Source organism: Cucurbita maxima, unplaced genomic scaffold (assembly GCF_002738345.1).
Source record: "Cucurbita maxima cultivar Rimu unplaced genomic scaffold, Cmax_1.0 Cma_Scf00030, whole genome shotgun sequence".
Taxonomy (NCBI): Eukaryota; Viridiplantae; Streptophyta; class Magnoliopsida; order Cucurbitales; family Cucurbitaceae; genus Cucurbita; species Cucurbita maxima.
In genome coordinates, this window is record NW_019272046.1 from 168419 (window position 1) to 184199 (window position 15781).

The 15781-nt window shown below is 37.2% G+C and overlaps 4 protein-coding genes across 7 annotated transcripts in view; 2 read left to right on the forward strand and 2 right to left on the reverse strand.

The window, feature by feature from the left end:
• LOC111466006 (cystathionine beta-lyase, chloroplastic) overlaps nt 1–5990 on the reverse strand; it is a 19168-nt gene extending 13178 nt beyond the window's left edge. Inside the window, exons 1-4 of one of the 4 annotated variants that reach the window (XM_023110539.1) lie at nt 5846–5990; nt 5642–5750; nt 5279–5420; nt 5078–5190 (exon numbers count right to left, since the gene is read on the reverse strand). In XM_023110539.1, coding sequence (XP_022966307.1) covers nt 5078–5190; nt 5279–5420; nt 5642–5719 — 333 coding nt within the window. In that variant the 5' untranslated portion in view covers nt 5720–5750; nt 5846–5990. Of the gene's footprint in view, nt 1–5077; nt 5191–5278; nt 5421–5641; nt 5773–5845 lie in introns of those variants that run through there. The other 3 variants (XM_023110541.1, XM_023110540.1, XM_023110543.1) reach the window with 3 other exon arrangements.
• A 284-nt stretch (nt 5991–6274) lies between these two features.
• On the forward strand, nt 6275–10285 carry LOC111466096 (tubulin-folding cofactor B). Its single transcript, XM_023110676.1, has 8 exons — nt 6275–6479; nt 6576–6727; nt 6852–6970; nt 7566–7627; nt 7972–8013; nt 8525–8658; nt 9394–9463; nt 9931–10285. The coding sequence occupies exons 1-8, from the start codon at nt 6375–6377 to the stop codon at nt 9982–9984; spliced, it is 738 nt and encodes a 245-aa protein (XP_022966444.1). The 5' UTR covers nt 6275–6374; the 3' UTR covers nt 9985–10285.
• A 2185-nt stretch (nt 10286–12470) lies between these two features.
• LOC111466033 (uncharacterized protein At5g39865-like) lies at nt 12471–13900 on the forward strand. Its single transcript, XM_023110593.1, has one exon. The coding sequence runs from the start codon at nt 12629–12631 to the stop codon at nt 13811–13813; it is 1185 nt and encodes a 394-aa protein (XP_022966361.1). The 5' UTR covers nt 12471–12628; the 3' UTR covers nt 13814–13900.
• Nucleotides 13901–14837: 937 nt separating this feature from the next.
• The window catches only part of LOC111466114 (mitochondrial fission 1 protein A), a 3101-nt gene continuing 2157 nt past the window's right edge, over nt 14838–15781 (reverse strand). The window contains exons 4-5 of the mRNA XM_023110700.1: nt 15270–15333; nt 14838–15175 (exon numbers count right to left, since the gene is read on the reverse strand). Coding sequence (XP_022966468.1) covers nt 15090–15175; nt 15270–15333 — 150 coding nt within the window. The 3' untranslated portion in view covers nt 14838–15089. The remainder of the gene's footprint in view (nt 15176–15269; nt 15334–15781) is intronic.

The window sequence follows — 15781 nt, forward strand, 5'->3', positions numbered from 1 at the left end:
TTTTTTTTTTTTTTTTTTTTTTTTTTTTTTTTTTTTTTTTTTTAATATAAGAGACAATTTTCATTGATGAGTGAAATTTACAAGAAGGATGTATAATGCATGGTGTTTACAAAAGACCTTCTCAATTTGCAATGAGGGAGGTATAACTATAGGAAGTAAAAATATTAGATAGTTTACACCAAGATATAGGTAAACAACATTGTCAAAAAGTTTTGTGTCTTTTCTGCAAATATTCTCAGATTTCTTTCTTTCCAACGATTCTAAAAGAAAGCCATGATGAGGTTTTTCCATATTAGGGCTTTTGCGTTCTTGAAAGGATGGTACATTAAGGTCATATCCAAAAAATCCTTTACCTCCCTAGGAAATGTGAGATGCCATCCGAACATATTGTGAATCGTTGTCCAGAAATTCTGAACGTATGTGCATTGCATAAACAAGTGACTTTGTGATTCGTTTTCTTTCTTGCATAATGGACACCAATTTCGAGAGAGAGAGTGATGTAAAGCATCCTTTTTTGAAGATGTTCACTTGTGTTGATGGCTTTATGCGCTATTTCCCAAAGGAAGAACTTCACCTTTTTAGGTTGATGTCCTTTCTATATTGTCTTTGCTAGATTTATTGCTTCTACTTTTTCCCACATGTCCATCATCAAGGATTTTGTAGAAAAGACCCCATCAGCGTGGGGAGCCAAGTTAGTGAGCCTTCTTTGTTTGACAATACCACAGGGGCAAGGTCAAGGCTTAATTCGGCCCACTTCGTTGCTTCATTATCCTTTAAATTCCTACCAAGCTTCAGGTCCCAAAATTTGTTGACAACCTTGCACATTTCTTTAATCGTGGCTTTTCTGCTAAGAGAGAGCCGGTATAAAAGTGGATACTTCAAGGCTAGCGTGGTATTTTCAATCCATGGGTCGGTCCAAAATGATGTGCTTCTTCCCCCATTCCCCACCTTATGGTGAGTTCGGTTGGTGATGAGATTTTGATGTTTCTTTATGTACTTCCAAGACCCTTTTGTAGAAGATGGAGGGGGGGTGATTTTTGTTTGATGTAGGAGTATATTTAGCCTTTATAAGATTTCGCCATAAGGCCTTTTCTTCATGATGATCTCTCCATATCCATTTGGCGAGGATGGTGTCATCTGTGAAGTGAAGGTGGTTGGTGCTCAAGCCTTCATTACCAATCTAAAAACCTTTTATCTGCCCTTCGTATTCTGTTTTTGTCAGTAGGCGGCTGAGACAGTCCATTACCATGATGAAGAAAAAAGGGGAAAGTGGATCTCCTTGTCTAAGGCCCTGTGTGGCATAAATCTTCCCTCTTGGTCTTCCATTGATAATGATGGAGAAATTTGTGGATGAGATGCATCCTTTAATCCACCTTGGCCATTTTGGGCCAAAGCCTTTTGCCACAAGAATGTTTTCAAGGAAAGTCCAATCAACCTTATCGAAGGCCTTTTCCATGTCAAGTTTAATGACTACAACTTTTTTATTCTTTCTTTCGGTTTCTTTGAGATCAAACATATTAGGCTTACACCTTATCACTTTAAAAGGTTTAGATGTAAAATTTGAATTCGTCCTATTAAGCAATACTCAATCACACAAATTAAGGTTAAGTATTTTGCATAATGGACACCGTCTACCTCCACTTACAAGAGACCCATAACTCAATCCCAGACTTGGGACTGTAATAATATAGTATCAGTGCCAGCAGTTATGGGTGAATCTGTGCAAGAAACAGCTTACCAAACTCTTCAATTTACTCTTATCCAAACAGTAGGTCAATCAAGCGCGTAATGAGAAGGTTGAACAGATTTGTGCCAAATTGGATGTCATGTCCCTTGACTTGGAATCCACAAAGAATGGTCTTTACTTCTTCAAGTGCTGAAAGTCAAGCAAAACAAGGAGATATAAGGGAATTTCTGGAGCAACCATTTCTGACAATTCTCGAAGAAACCGGATTATACCCAAATTCATGAAACTTGACTTCCTTCACTTCAATGGGTTGGAAGACCCCTTGGGTTGGATTAGTTGTTGTCAACATTTTTTCCAACATCAATCGACACCTTCACGGTGGACTTATTCGTGCTACCATTGACGGACTTCGACATTGTCCTCGGTGTTAACTAGTTGCGAACATTGGGTCCTATTTTATGGGACCTCAATATCATGTGTATGTCTTTTTTCATACAGGGAAGCCAAGTGGAGCTCAAAGGAATACATTCCAAACCATGGAAGAAGGCGTTTGAACCCAATTCCTTGCATCCAACCACTTTCGAGGACATGCAACTTCAAACCTTGCTAGTGGAAAATGTTTCTCTCTTCGATCAACCAACTGTGATGCCTCCTAGCCGATCTTGTGATTACCGAATTCCATTGTAGTTTAGAGCTACACATGTGGTGGTGCGCCCCTACAGATATCCCCACGGACAAAAGGATGAGATAGGACAACAATGTGCAGCCATGCTACAACAAGGGATCATTCGTCCTAGCCGATCTCCTTTTTCTTCTCCTGTAATTCTAGCTCTGAAGGCTGATAATTCATGACACTTATACGTGGATTACAGGAAACCCAATAAAAAGGTCATCAAAGACAAATTTCCAATACTAGTTATGGATGAACTACTGAAGAATTGGGAGGTACAAAGTTCTTCACAAAGTTAGACTTGCTATCCAGATATTATCAAGTTACCATGTATCCTCTCGATTGACAGCCATTTGAACTCACCATGGTCATTTCTAGTTTTTGGTCATGTCGTTTGGTGCTCTCCAATGCGCCATCCACTTTTCAAACATTGATGAATGAGGTATTTAAAGATCAACTACGTAAATTTGTCTTGGTTTTCTTTTACAACATTCTCGTTTCAGTCAACCATAGGCACATCTACATCATTTGCGCCAAGTGTTCCACATATTGGCACACAATCAGTTGTTCCTGAAGCGCACCAAGTGCACCTTTGCACAAACTCGGGTTCCATACTTGGGTCACATCATTTCACAAGAGGGAGTGCAAGTAGACCACACCAAAATTGCAGCAATTACTAACTAGCCAAGCCAACACAATTAGGGGGTTGAGAGGATTTTTGGGTCTCACGGGCTATTACCGAAAGTTTGTGCTTAACTATGGTACTATAGCCACACCTCTCACTGCCATGCTACGGAAGAATTCCTTTCAATGGACAAATGAAGCAATTCAAGCATTTGATGAGCTAAAGTCAGCAATGACTACCACACTTATTTTAGTTCTCCCAAATTTTGAACTAATGTTTGTTATCGAGTGTGATGCTTCAGACATAGGAATTGGACCCAATTCTACTACAAGAAACAAACCTATAGCATTCTTTAGCTGAGCAATGGAAGCATGACACATCAGTCTTCCAACATACAAAAATGAGTTAATTGGGATCGTAAAGGCCATCAAACATTGGCATTCCTACCTATAGGGCATGAAGTTTTTGGTACGAACAGACCATTATACACTCAAAATTCTTGCTGGAGCAACGCACATTCTCATCACCTCAACAACATTGGATGAGCAAGCTGATGCCCTATAGTTTCACTGTAGAAGACAAGGCGGGTAAAAACAACATAGTGGCCTGAGATGCAGACCAGAAGATTCTTCTTGCAATTTTCATGCCTCATTTGGATTTGTTTGATGAAATACGGAAGGAACAGCAACAATCTGAAGAAGTCCAACAGCTAATTTGTCCTTAAACAATGGTAATTCAGCAGACTGCTGGAGTCTTAAACAAGGGCTTCTTTTCTTCAAGGATCATGTCTATATTCTTACTGGTTCTCCGTCAATTTCATTAGTGATTAGCGCACTTCACAACCAAGGCCATGAAGGTTACCGAAAGACGCTACATCAGATAACAAGAGATTTTTTCTAGCATGGGATAAAAAATATGGTGCAAGATTTCATAAGGGCTTGTGATGTTTGTCAGTGTCACAAAACAGAAACTCTGCAGCTAGTTGGTTTGTTACAGCCTTTGCCAATCCCACAACAAATTTGGGTGAATGTCTCACTTGATATCATTGAAGGAATTCCATCCTCCAGAGGAAAAAATGTGATTTTGGTGGTCATCCACAGGTTCTCTAAGTACGGGCACTTTTTAGCCATATCCCATCCATATAATGCCGTAAGTATAGCTCGATCTTTCTTTGATAATATTTTTAAATTACATGGGTTGCCTGAAAATCTTATCAGTGATCGGGATGTCACATTCACAAGTTCCTTTTGGAAGGAATTATTTCATTTGTGTGGAACTAAATTATACTTTAGCTCAGCATATCATACACAATCAGACGGGCAAACGGAAGCCGCCAATCGAACAATGGAGATGTATTTGCGGTGTTTCACAAGTACACAACCCAACAAACAGTGTGATTGGCTTTCATGGGCAGAATTCTGCTATAACACGAGCTACCACTCCTCACTCAAGACCACACCAATTGAAACTGTCTATGGGAGACCACCGCCACAACTATTGTCTTATCTTCCTAGAAGTTCTACCATTGAAGCAACGGATGTCATTCTCCATGTTGTAAATCCTTAGAGACAACCTTCAAGAAGCTCAATACAGAATGAAGGATCGATATGATCAATCACACCGACCATTAGAGTTCAATATTGGAGACAAAGTCTTGCTACGTCTTCAACCATATCACTAGTCTTTGTTAGCTTCAAGGAAAAATCAAAAGCTTGCCGCAAAACTCTTTGGGCCTTTTGAAGTATTAGAACGAGGCCTATAAGTTAGACTTACCAACCGAATTAAAATTACACTCAATTTTCCACATTTTCACACTCAAACCATACCATTAAGGCAGTGTCAATCATAATCTAGAACTTCCTCCAATTCCAGCCCCTGACCCTCCTCAACCACTTGCTATATTGGACCATCGATTTAAAGCTAGACAGTTAGAAGTTTTGATAGACTGGAGCCACTCTTCACCTGCTGATGCCTCTTGGGAAAATGTTCAAGATGTAACCAAACAATTTCCACAATTCAAGCTTGAGGACAAGCTTTCTTTGGGGTCGGGAAGGACAAGATTTAAAGTTATTATAAAACATTTGTTGCCACTTACTTGCTTGAAGGTCGCAGTTTGGTATAGCGGAATGCTAACAGCATCGTAAGGATCAAACTTACTTTCAAAATTCATTATCATAGTCGAAATGTTTGGCTCTTGTTCCTCCAATTCTAAAGCAAGAAAACGTCAATGTGAGCCCAAAAATGAGAGAATGATTTGTTCATTCTATACATAATAGTTAAAGCTAACTTAACTGACCGACATCATCAATCAAGGTCGACGTGCTAACATCCATCTCTCTACCAAGAGAGCACTTCTTCGAAACCAACAATTGATTACACCTCGAATACGGTGGCTTGTGGAATCCAAACCTCACCAGAAAGTTCTTGGCACTGAATCCCTGCCAAACCCCAATCAAGAACATAAAAACGGATGAACCATCACCGACAATCGGATACAAATTCCAAACGTCATCAAAATAAGAAATCTACAAGCAGAAGATTTGAGAGGAAATCATAACTTGGCCCCTCATTTAAACATTCCAATCGTTTCGGAGAAACTAAATAGACAATTTCAGTGAGGGGAAGGAAACAAAAGAAAAAAGTGCAAAGGTGTAGTTACGTTACAGTGTGCAGCAGTATCAGAAGCTGTTAGATGATTGGCGATGCACCTTAAAGAGATGGAAGCGGCGGAGGCCATAGCCAACCTCTCGCTGTCAGTGAAGCTTGAACTAATTAAAAAAAAGATGTACCCTGTTTACAAGTTGGTTGAATCAGAGAAACAAAAAAAAAAAAAAAAAGGAATCAAAGAAATGAAAGAGCAGAACTGAGGGCGAGCAAGCAGGTGATGAAGGGACGAAGAAGGTGATCGGCGTAGGTTGCAGAGGAGAGGCTGTGGGGGCGTTCCGTCGAGAGGCAAATATGGGATAGGGAAAAAGAAGACGTAAACAGTAGTAGTAGGTTACAAATCAACTTAATTCATATTTAATTTTTATCCCTAAACTTTATAAAAATTAATTTTACACCTTAAAAATTAATAGAATTAAGGGATTAAACTATGAATAAAATATTAAATTTAAATTAAATTTTGATATTCATTTAATTTTAAAAAATGAAAAAAAAAAAAAAAAAAAAAAAAAAAAAACCATTACAAANAAACAATAAAGAATTATCTTTAAAAAAAATTATAAAAAAAAATGCGGATAATTTATATTTAATTAATAAATTTCAAAATATAACATTTTTACTTTTTAGTCCCTAAATTTTAGAATTTTCCATTTTTACTCTCGAAATCTAGTTATTCATGAGAGTGTGGAAGTGAAACAGAGGTGAAGAAGTGTAAGAAGAACAAATCTATGGCGTCTCGGTTGCAGCAGATCGAAACGGATGAATCTGTACTCTTGCGAGTAACCCATGCCAATCTCAAGTCCTTCACTTCCGATGTTCGCTTTTCCCTTCAGGTTTGTTCCTTTTCCAAAGATCAAGCGTTTTTGTAGCTTTCGTTGCATCGATTAGAGATTACATATTGTGGATTTTGTCTAAATTATTAATTGTAGATGAGCGTGGAATCTGTAAAGGAAAAGTTGTGGAAAAAGTGTGGTACTTCTGTAAACTCCATGTGCCTTGAACTCTATGATGATTCGGGTGCTAAAATTTCCGATTTGACGGATAATTCCATTCCCTTGGGGTTCTATTCTCCCTTAGATGGGTACCGCTTCTTCTTTCATTGAATTCTTTACATTTTTCGTTTTTCACTTTGAAATTCTGCTCAATAAATGGTTAATATGAGATTATGCTTTTCATTAGACGGTGTGCATTGTTTCTTTGCTAAGGTACCGGCTACATATTATTGATCTCGACCCCTCATCAGTTACTTCTGGTGGTTGGCTTGAAGATACCTCACTAGTGGAGAAGTACCAAATCTCTGAAGAAGCCTATGAAAAACGTGATGGTTAGTATTTTTGCGGAGCTTGTATGTAGTTCATTCAATTGCTTGTCAAATAGGCTGCACTGAAGGACCCTCTAAACCCCCAATGGGCCATTGTGGGTCAGAGTGAGGACTTAGAGCCAACTGTTATAATATCGATAGGTTTAGGTGTTGGGTCTCTGCAGTTGACGACCATTTTCAAACTTTGTCTTGAACCTGCATTTCTTAATCCTTGAAGTATGCTGCTACTTAAAAAAGCCTTTTGGATTTAAAATTTGTGCACCACTTTCTTAATAATGCAAGAAAAAGAAAAAGCTTTGTGCTAATGAGTAGCGGTTTCATGAGAACTCTGGTGGAGTAGGAGAGTTTTCTTTGGGTAATAGTTGCCTATGGATCGACTCTGGATCCAATTGTTTCTCATGTTTTAGTGGCTTAGATTTAATCATCTAATTACCTTTGTATCTACTTTCTTTACTCTTTAAGAACCAGTTGGAGATATTTTTTGTCGCTCTTCTGGTTTATCGGCCTATTGTGTATTTCATTTATTTCAATGGAATAGTTCTTTATGGAAAAAGGTATTGTGCATCACTGACCTCCTTCTGGATTTTTTGTTTTTCAGATACATTCCGTAAATTTAAAGAAAAATTGGCATCCCAGAATCCATCAGCTTTTGAAAGTAAAGTAAGCCTCATATATTTTACTTTTGTACTTAACAATATCAATAGAGATTTTATTCATTAGCGTGAACTGTGATTAATGATATAGGAGGCACTTTAATTCATGGCCGTTAAGTAGAGTTTTGTAACTGGAATCTATTAGAAATTTGTTAGTTAGTGTGAACTGTGAATGATGATGTAGAGGCTGCCTAGTAATTTCGTTCACGTCAGTTAAGTGGGGTTGTGAAACTGACATCTCTTAGTATTCTTGAAATCCTGGTTTTGCCCCGCATCCCTTTTATAGACACGTTTCTATCTCTATCCTCGTAATTTTTGGTCTTTATTTACTGACTAGCCACATATTTTCAGATATCTGATAACTACATGGAAGAACTCTGTGCAAATATAAAGGTTAGTTACCTTACCTGCTTTAGATTTGTATGATGGATGTGATCTTAAAAACCTATGGAAATTCTTATCTTAAAGAGTTGACTGTCATACTAATTCATGAAGGAAATGAATTATTTAGAATGAAATTCTGTGGATGAGACTGAATGTTAACATATGATTTTCCATCTTTCCTGGTACCCGTTAACTTCGATCTGCCAATTCATCTCCAAGATTCCATGAAGATGAACAAATCCATGGTTTAAGTGCCCTTATTTTGGCTGGATAGAATGCTTAGTAGTAGACCTTGCTGAACATAATGATATCTTTGTGAACAACACAAAGGAGACATGCTAATGAATTCCTGCTTCTCGTATTTATTCATATTTGAATCACGACAGCTTACTTGATGTGGTCTTCTTATAGTTAGCATCCTTTCTTGTGGCTTGAAATTCTTTTATGGGTGAAGTATTTACCATCTGCACCTTCAATCCCGGTTTGCTACAGTTTGTACTTAGATTTTTACATATTATAGGTAGGTGATAGATGTGAAGTTGAGCCAGGGAAGATACGAGGCAGTGTAAAATTTGTTGGCTGGGCCGAATCGCTTGCTCCTGGTTTTTGGGTTGGAGTTCAATATGATGAGCCATTGGGAAAAAATGATGGCATGTAAGAATCCTTTGTTCTCTTCTGCATGTGATTGATTTGTTTTTCCTAATACCTCTTTTCATTATTCATTGTTAGAAACTTTAGTACTTTGATAGTCACAATTTTTTTTTTTTTTTTAATAAGAGACAATTTCATTGATGATTGGAATTTACAAAAGGGATGTATAATCCGTGGTGTTTGCAAAAGACCTTCCCAATTTGCAATGAGGGAGGTATAACTATAGGAAGTAAAAATATTAGACAGTTCACACCAAGATATAGCTTGGTAAACAACATTGTCGAAAAGTTGTGTAGGTCTGTGTCTTTTCTACAAATATTCTCTGATTTCTTTCTTTCCACATATTTCAAAAAAAAGCCATGATGAGGTATTTTCATAATAGGGCTTTTGCATTCTTGAAAATGTGCATGAAAATTTTTTACCCTTCCTTTTAGAGGGAGAAAAAGGACTACTAACATTGAAACACATATCTTATGATGGTCCGCTTAATTTGGATGAGTTGTTTCATATGGCTGTTCTGTTACCGAACAGTTTTCATTCACTATGCTCATTCTTAAATTCTGTAAGGTTAGTGTTTCATATAAAAATTCTACTTCTTGTGTTATAGTTTGTTAAAATTATCACTGACTTGTGTTGATTGATTAAAATTCTGATAGCTGTTAGAATCCAGCTTTTTATTACTCACTTCAGAGATTTTATCACATATTCTATATGATGCTAAATTAGTAAATTCGTCAGGGTAAAAGGGATCCGCTATTTTGACTGCCCTCCTCTTCATGGTGCAATGGTTAGGCCTGACAAAGTGAAGGTTTGATTTTCAGCTCCATTAATCTGTTTTCCAACTTTTAAACTGCAAATAGTATGTTACATAGCAATCTTTTAATTCTGAACTTTTGTAATATCCCATGCTATAAAATTTTGAAGCATTCTACTGCTTAAGGACCAATGGATTTATTTAGTTTATGGGAAATTAGGAAGGTGAACCATTTCCCCCAAATGTAACAGCTTGCATACACCTAACCCTTTCGTGCATCGTTGTAGGCTTGAGACATAGGCATCGCCAATTTGACATTCTTTGATCGTGCCCATTGCTTAATTCAATTCATATTAACATTTATAATCTGTGAATCGAGTTGGAAAGTCTTAAGCCTGTGAATTTTTTTGAGTATCAAATAGGTTAAGGTGCCTAGATTCGTGTCCTCGTTTTCGGCCCTCCTTTACTTGAATAGCTGCCATCTTCCTCATGTTGGTTATTGTAATTTGAATGTGTTCCAGGTTGGTGACTATCCTGAATTGGACCCTTTCGATGATGAAGAAGATGAGATATAACCAGTTCTTGTAACATTGTGGAGCTAACCAGCCTTGTTTCTGAAGCCTTTATGAATTATTGATTTCTTTTAGAAGCAATTTAAACACAATCTCAGCCTCATGGTGGGTTGACATGGTTTTACAAAAATTCTTGAAAGGAAGCATGGAGATGAAGAAAACAACGATACAATAAGAATCTGTTCTTCCGTGATCGTCGTATTGACAACCGTTGCAACTTTTCTTTAGGGTGTTATAAATGGTTTTGTTAGTTGAAATGGAAGGGAAATAGCATTGAAATGAAGATTTTGCATATTCTATTACTGTTTGCAAGTTTGTTTAGTATCTCTCTGAAGCCTGAATGCACATTCAAAGGTGTTCTTTCATGTGTGTACGTTTTCCATTCCTTTATGCCAATCATTTCAAACATGTATGATATTAGAATCTGTCGTGGAACATTTGAGAGAACTTTAATTAATACTAGTGTGGTATTTGTTGAAGCGACTTCACAATAAGTCTGGTGCATGATGACAAAATTATAGAGCGAATTCAAAGTTTTAAGATCGTATGTCAAGCGCCCTTCAAATGCTTTTAAATCTATGAGGTTGATGGCGATAAGTAACAGATTAAAACGGACAATATCTACTAGCGATGGGCTTGGGTTATTACAAATGGTATTATGGCCATACACTAGGCAGTACGCTAACGAGAATGCTCGCCTCCAAAGGGGTGGATTGTGAGATCTCACATCGGTTAGAGAGGAAAACAGAGTGTGTAAACCTCTCTCGAGTAGATGTATTATAAAACCGTGAGTGGGATATAATGGACTAAAACATTAAACATCTTCTAGCAGTTGAATTTTTACAAATGGTATAAGAGTTAGACATCGAGCGGTTTGTCAGCGAGGACGCTGGTCTCCAAAGGAGGGTGGATTGTGAGGTCTCACATCGGGCGTATGGAGAGAGGAACGAAACATTTCTTAGGATGTGGAAGGCTCTCTCGAGTAGACGCGCTTTAAAATCGTGAGGGTAGTAGTGATACGTAACGAATTAACTTGGTTTGTTGAGTGATGATATAGAAAGTTGAGTGGATTGAGATAGGGTTTTGTAGCTTCTATTGAGAAAGAAGAAGAAGAAAATTGGATTTGACAAGCACTACACATGAACTGCTCAGACACAATTACAAAACTCAAAAGGCATAGAGAGATAGAGAGATGGGTTGTACAGCTGAAGGCAACAAAATCTCACCACCTTGGCTGCTCACATGCTTTCCTTTGATATGTCCAATTCAATTCTCTGTTTTATTGGAGTACACTTGATGCCAACTTTCCCCATCCTTTTTCCTCTTCTATTTTACATCATCGTCATCGTCTTCTTGCCCGAAAAGGCGAGAAAGCCTAAGACAGTACATGGTTAAACGATGTCGAATTCGTATCCAACAATTATTTGAAACCGTTAATGAACCATTTAGATATTTTATTTTACTTTTGAAATTAATTTTTTTATTTTTTCCTCAATTAAATTTGAATAAAGGATTTTTCATAAAACTAATATTTTAAATTTCATTTTAATATAGTTATTCAATTTCAAAATTAATGGTTTTTGGTATGGATGGTATGAAATCCAAAAATGATATATTCAACCTATTATTTTTATAAAAAAATTAAGAAAAAACATATGAGTTTCCATTTATTTTTCTTTTATTCCTCCTTTTAGGTTTCTATTTTTCGAACATTTTTTTAATAATATGTGAAATTAATAGACTTTAGGAATATTCAAAACTTTTTACCTCCAAAAAGAATTTGATTTCAAAAGTTTTCACTTTTTATTTTTTGAAATTTTTTGTCTAAAAAATATTAAAAAGTTGAGAAATTCAGCTTTTTGGAGTAGAAATTACTTTTTCTTGTCGTAAAAAGAAAAGGGAAAAAAAATATAATTATTTTTCAATAAACTGATGTTGATTGAAGATGACCTTCATGTGTGTTTACAAAAACTAAAAAAAATTGGCCTATTTTTTCTTTCTTTTTTTTTTTTTAACTATTTTTTTTATATAAATAATTTATATAAAAATTTTAAATTATGAATGGGTTATTTTCTCAATTTCTTGGGACCTAATATATATATTTAGTTCAAAAAAAAAAAGTCTCATTTTTTAAATAAAATAGTGATAAGAACATAGCTTATTTATTTAATTAATAAAAATAATCCCTAAATTATACTTACATCAAATTATTTTTTTTACTTAATTTTTTCTGATATTTATAAATATCCTAAAAATATATTTAAAAAAATCAATTTGATACCTCGTTTATTTAAGGATAACTTATGTTTTATGTCAAAAAAGAAAAATAAATAATAATAATTGCAATTCTTTTTTCTATAAATAAATAATTAAAAAAAGAAAAAAGAAAAAAGAAAAAAGAAAAAAAAGTGGGTCTTCCCTAAATCCCCAACCAAATTACCGGACTTTCAAATTTAATTATGAATTGATTCCCTTTTCATCTTCTTCCTTCGTCGCCACTCCCTAAACCCACCACTTTCCAACTCCTTCTGATTACTCTCTCTCACCAAACCCCCTATTTCTCTCTCTAAAAACCTCACCTCCTTGCTTCTAGAGAGAGAGAAACTCCATTGTTGCACTGTCCCCTTCTGTTTCTCTCTGTTTTTCCATGGGTTGCTCTGCTTCAAAGCCTGTTGCCGCCGCCGCCGCCACCACTCGTCCCTCCCGAAATTCTGAATCTTTCTCTTCTCCTTCCGCTTCTGGATCGGCTGGTTCTTCGCCGGCGGTTGGGCGGGCTTTCTCTCTCCCGACGCCGATTGTCCACCACCCGCCGGCGAAGAAGGGCGACACCCACCACTTGGTTTCTCTCACTTCCACCACCTATGGCTCTCTTCTCCTTATTGATCGTCCAACCAATTCCCAGTTTCCTGGACGGCCGGCGGCGGGGGCTGTCCATGCTAAGGCTGAAAAGCCCACCAATTTCTCCGACCAGATTTCCCTTTCCCCTGACTCTGTTATCAACACATGGGAACTCATGGATGGCCTCGATGACGACGAGTTCAACTCCGATTTTGATCACACTCCGGTGAAGCCCAGTTCAATTCCGGCCAAACCCAGTTCGATTCCGGCGAAACCCACCTCGGAAAACCGGTTTGAAGGCTTAGTAAAGAAGAGTCCGGCGAAAATGGAGGAAGAGATCAGTTCAATTCCGCCATGGTCGCCGAAGAAACCATTCTGGCAGTTCATTTCAGAGGAATCCCTTCTCGCAAAATTAGATCCAAACGTGGCTTCAACATACACCAGAGCACTATCTTCCCGGCAACTCGGCTTCCATCAGGCACAAAACCGCCGTAGCTCATCATTTTCAAATCATTGGTCGCCCAACTTCCTGGACACCCAAAACAGAACAATAGTGATATACTTCACAAGCCTTCGAGGAATCCGAAAAACCTACGAGGATTGCTGTTTGGTTCGCACAATCTTCAGAGGGTTTCGAGTTTTGGTAGATGAGAGGGACATTTCAATGGATTCGTTCTTCAAAAAAGAGTTGCAGACGAAGCTCGGTGGGGTGGCGCCCACGAGCTTACCTCAGGTTTTCATCGGCGGGAAGCACGTGGGTGGCGCGGAGGAGATTCGACAAATGAACGAGGGTGGCGAGTTGGCCGGAATGTTGGAGGGGTTCCCGGCGGCGGGAATGAGGTCTGTGTGTGAAAGGTGTGGGGATGCTAGGTTTGTGCCTTGTCCTAATTGCAATGGGAGTAGGAAGTTGTTTGGGCAAGATGGAGGGTTGAGGAGGTGCTCTAAGTGCAATGAGAATGGATTGATAAGGTGCCCTTTTTGTTGTTGTTCATGAGTTCTTGATGTAAGTGCAAAATCGTTCGAGTTTTGGCTTCAAGAAATGTGTTGAAATGAAATGGATAGTGTTTTAATTTCCTATGCACCGTTTTCATCTATCAAACTCTAATCTTACGAAGTTAATAACGGATTTTAGTTCAAAAGCTTTAAAATTTTATTATCAAAAGTTTATGTCAATATTAATGTGGCACATTGGTTTGACGAACATGAATGAATAAATTAAGCATAGAAATTATGGACAAATGAGCTAACCATTAATACCATTTTAACATGCCTTCTACACAAGTCCGTGGGGCTGTTTTTATGGTTGCATTGCACATTTGCTGTTACTCCATTTCAGGTGTCATGGTGTTAGGTTTGACATCTTTTGAGCACTTTTAGTTGTTTGATCAACTTAGATCCAAAAAGTGTATAGTCTCTCAAATAAAAAGAACTTATCTAACTCAGTAGATAATCGACTCATCTTTGAGAAGAAAATCTATCTTCTTTCTTTATAATGCACCTGTTCACTTTACAATGTACTTATTTAGATCGTAATGAGCTGATATGATTGAACTAAAAGAGATAATAACAAGATTGAACTATAAATTCTTGCCTAAGTGGTACTTGAAGATTAGGCATGATACTGTTCTTTTAGGTCCCTATCCCCATCTTGTGAGCTACTAGCAACCATTCTCAATAAAATGAGAAGATTTTGTCCATATATCAACTTCATCGCACAATCAATTTCAAACTTGTTTCGAGTGATCAAGTCAATGTCCACTGTCTTGAGAGTTTCTCAAAAAGCATCTCCAGTGTCTATCAGAGGTCATAAGGTGTTAATTTTCTAGAATAAGCAAGGACTTTCCAGAAAAGTTAACACCAAGTTTGAGCATAGCATGTAAGAACGTAGGACCGAAGCTTCAGCTTGGTCCGTTCGACAACTCTTAGAACAGTTGGGATACAAGTTTTCTAGGAGGGAGAACCCTATAACAATCCCTGTAATTTATGTATGACCTAGTTTTTCCAAACAAAAATCTTTCGCCAACATTTTCAGCACTAGAATAAAAATTAACATTGGGGAAAGATGCATACAAACAGAGATTATTTCTCCTACAAAAGAAAAATAAATAAAGAAAAAAAAAGAAGATACAGGAGTCACCTAGTAGACAACCATTCTTGAGGCGAAACTGATAATATTACATGCTTATCATGGCGAAACTGATAATATTAGACAACCATTCTTGAGGGAAACACTTAAATTGTGTGCATATTTTGGCGTGAGTGTGTAGATTTCAACCTCTTCGACTAGCTGCCGCTGCAATACCAGCAGCTATAAGTCCCACAGCTGTAGCTGTAATGCCAATACCGATGATTCCATCTGCAAATCGACATAACACAAACCAAATTCCTTCAGCATATGATTCGATGCAGTAAAAAAGATTCAAGAAAAGGTACTTTATGTTTCATTATACCTTTTCCAATTTGGTCTTCCACAGTCTTTTTAAGTGCTAAAGCCTGCCTCCAATCAGGTGCAATCTACAAAAAACCAAGAAATTCAGTTATAACAAAGTCAACCAGCGCCAAGGGTCATTCCTTCATTCATCAAAATATGTCTTTGATTGATTAAAAAGTATGATGAGTCGTGCACCATGTGTTTTGGAATTATCTTTTTACTAATAGGATCATAGATGATATCTATGAAGCATGGACACTTAAGTTCAGGTTAAGTGTTTGTGTCAGATTCTTGTCGGATACGGTTAAATTCGGACACAAGACACGTGTCGAATAAGAATACACGCTTCAGACACGTGTCGGATACACATACATCTGGACACCTTTCGGACACGACACTATTTTACATTTCTTATTTTTTTTAATTTTTTAATTTTGGAGATAGCTAGACACGACTTGGATACATTTTGAAACAAAAAGCCTAAATCATTTAAATTTAGAAAAAAAAAAAAAAAAAAAAAAAAAAAAAAAA

Bases quoted from the DNA above. Each gene is read 5' to 3' on its own strand.
- LOC111466096 (XM_023110676.1), top strand. From the start codon at position 6,375: ATGGCGTCTCGGTTGCAGCAGATCGAAACGGATGAATCTGTACTCTTG. The intron at 6,971-7,565 runs GTTAGTATTTTT...TTTGTTTTTCAG, and splicing joins AGCCTATGAAAAACGTGATG to ATACATTCCGTAAATTTAAA. The intron at 8,014-8,524 runs GTTAGTTACCTT...TACATATTATAG, and splicing joins AACTCTGTGCAAATATAAAG to GTAGGTGATAGATGTGAAGT.
- LOC111466033 (XM_023110593.1), top strand. From the start codon at position 12,629: ATGGGTTGCTCTGCTTCAAAGCCTGTTGCCGCCGCCGCCGCCACCACT.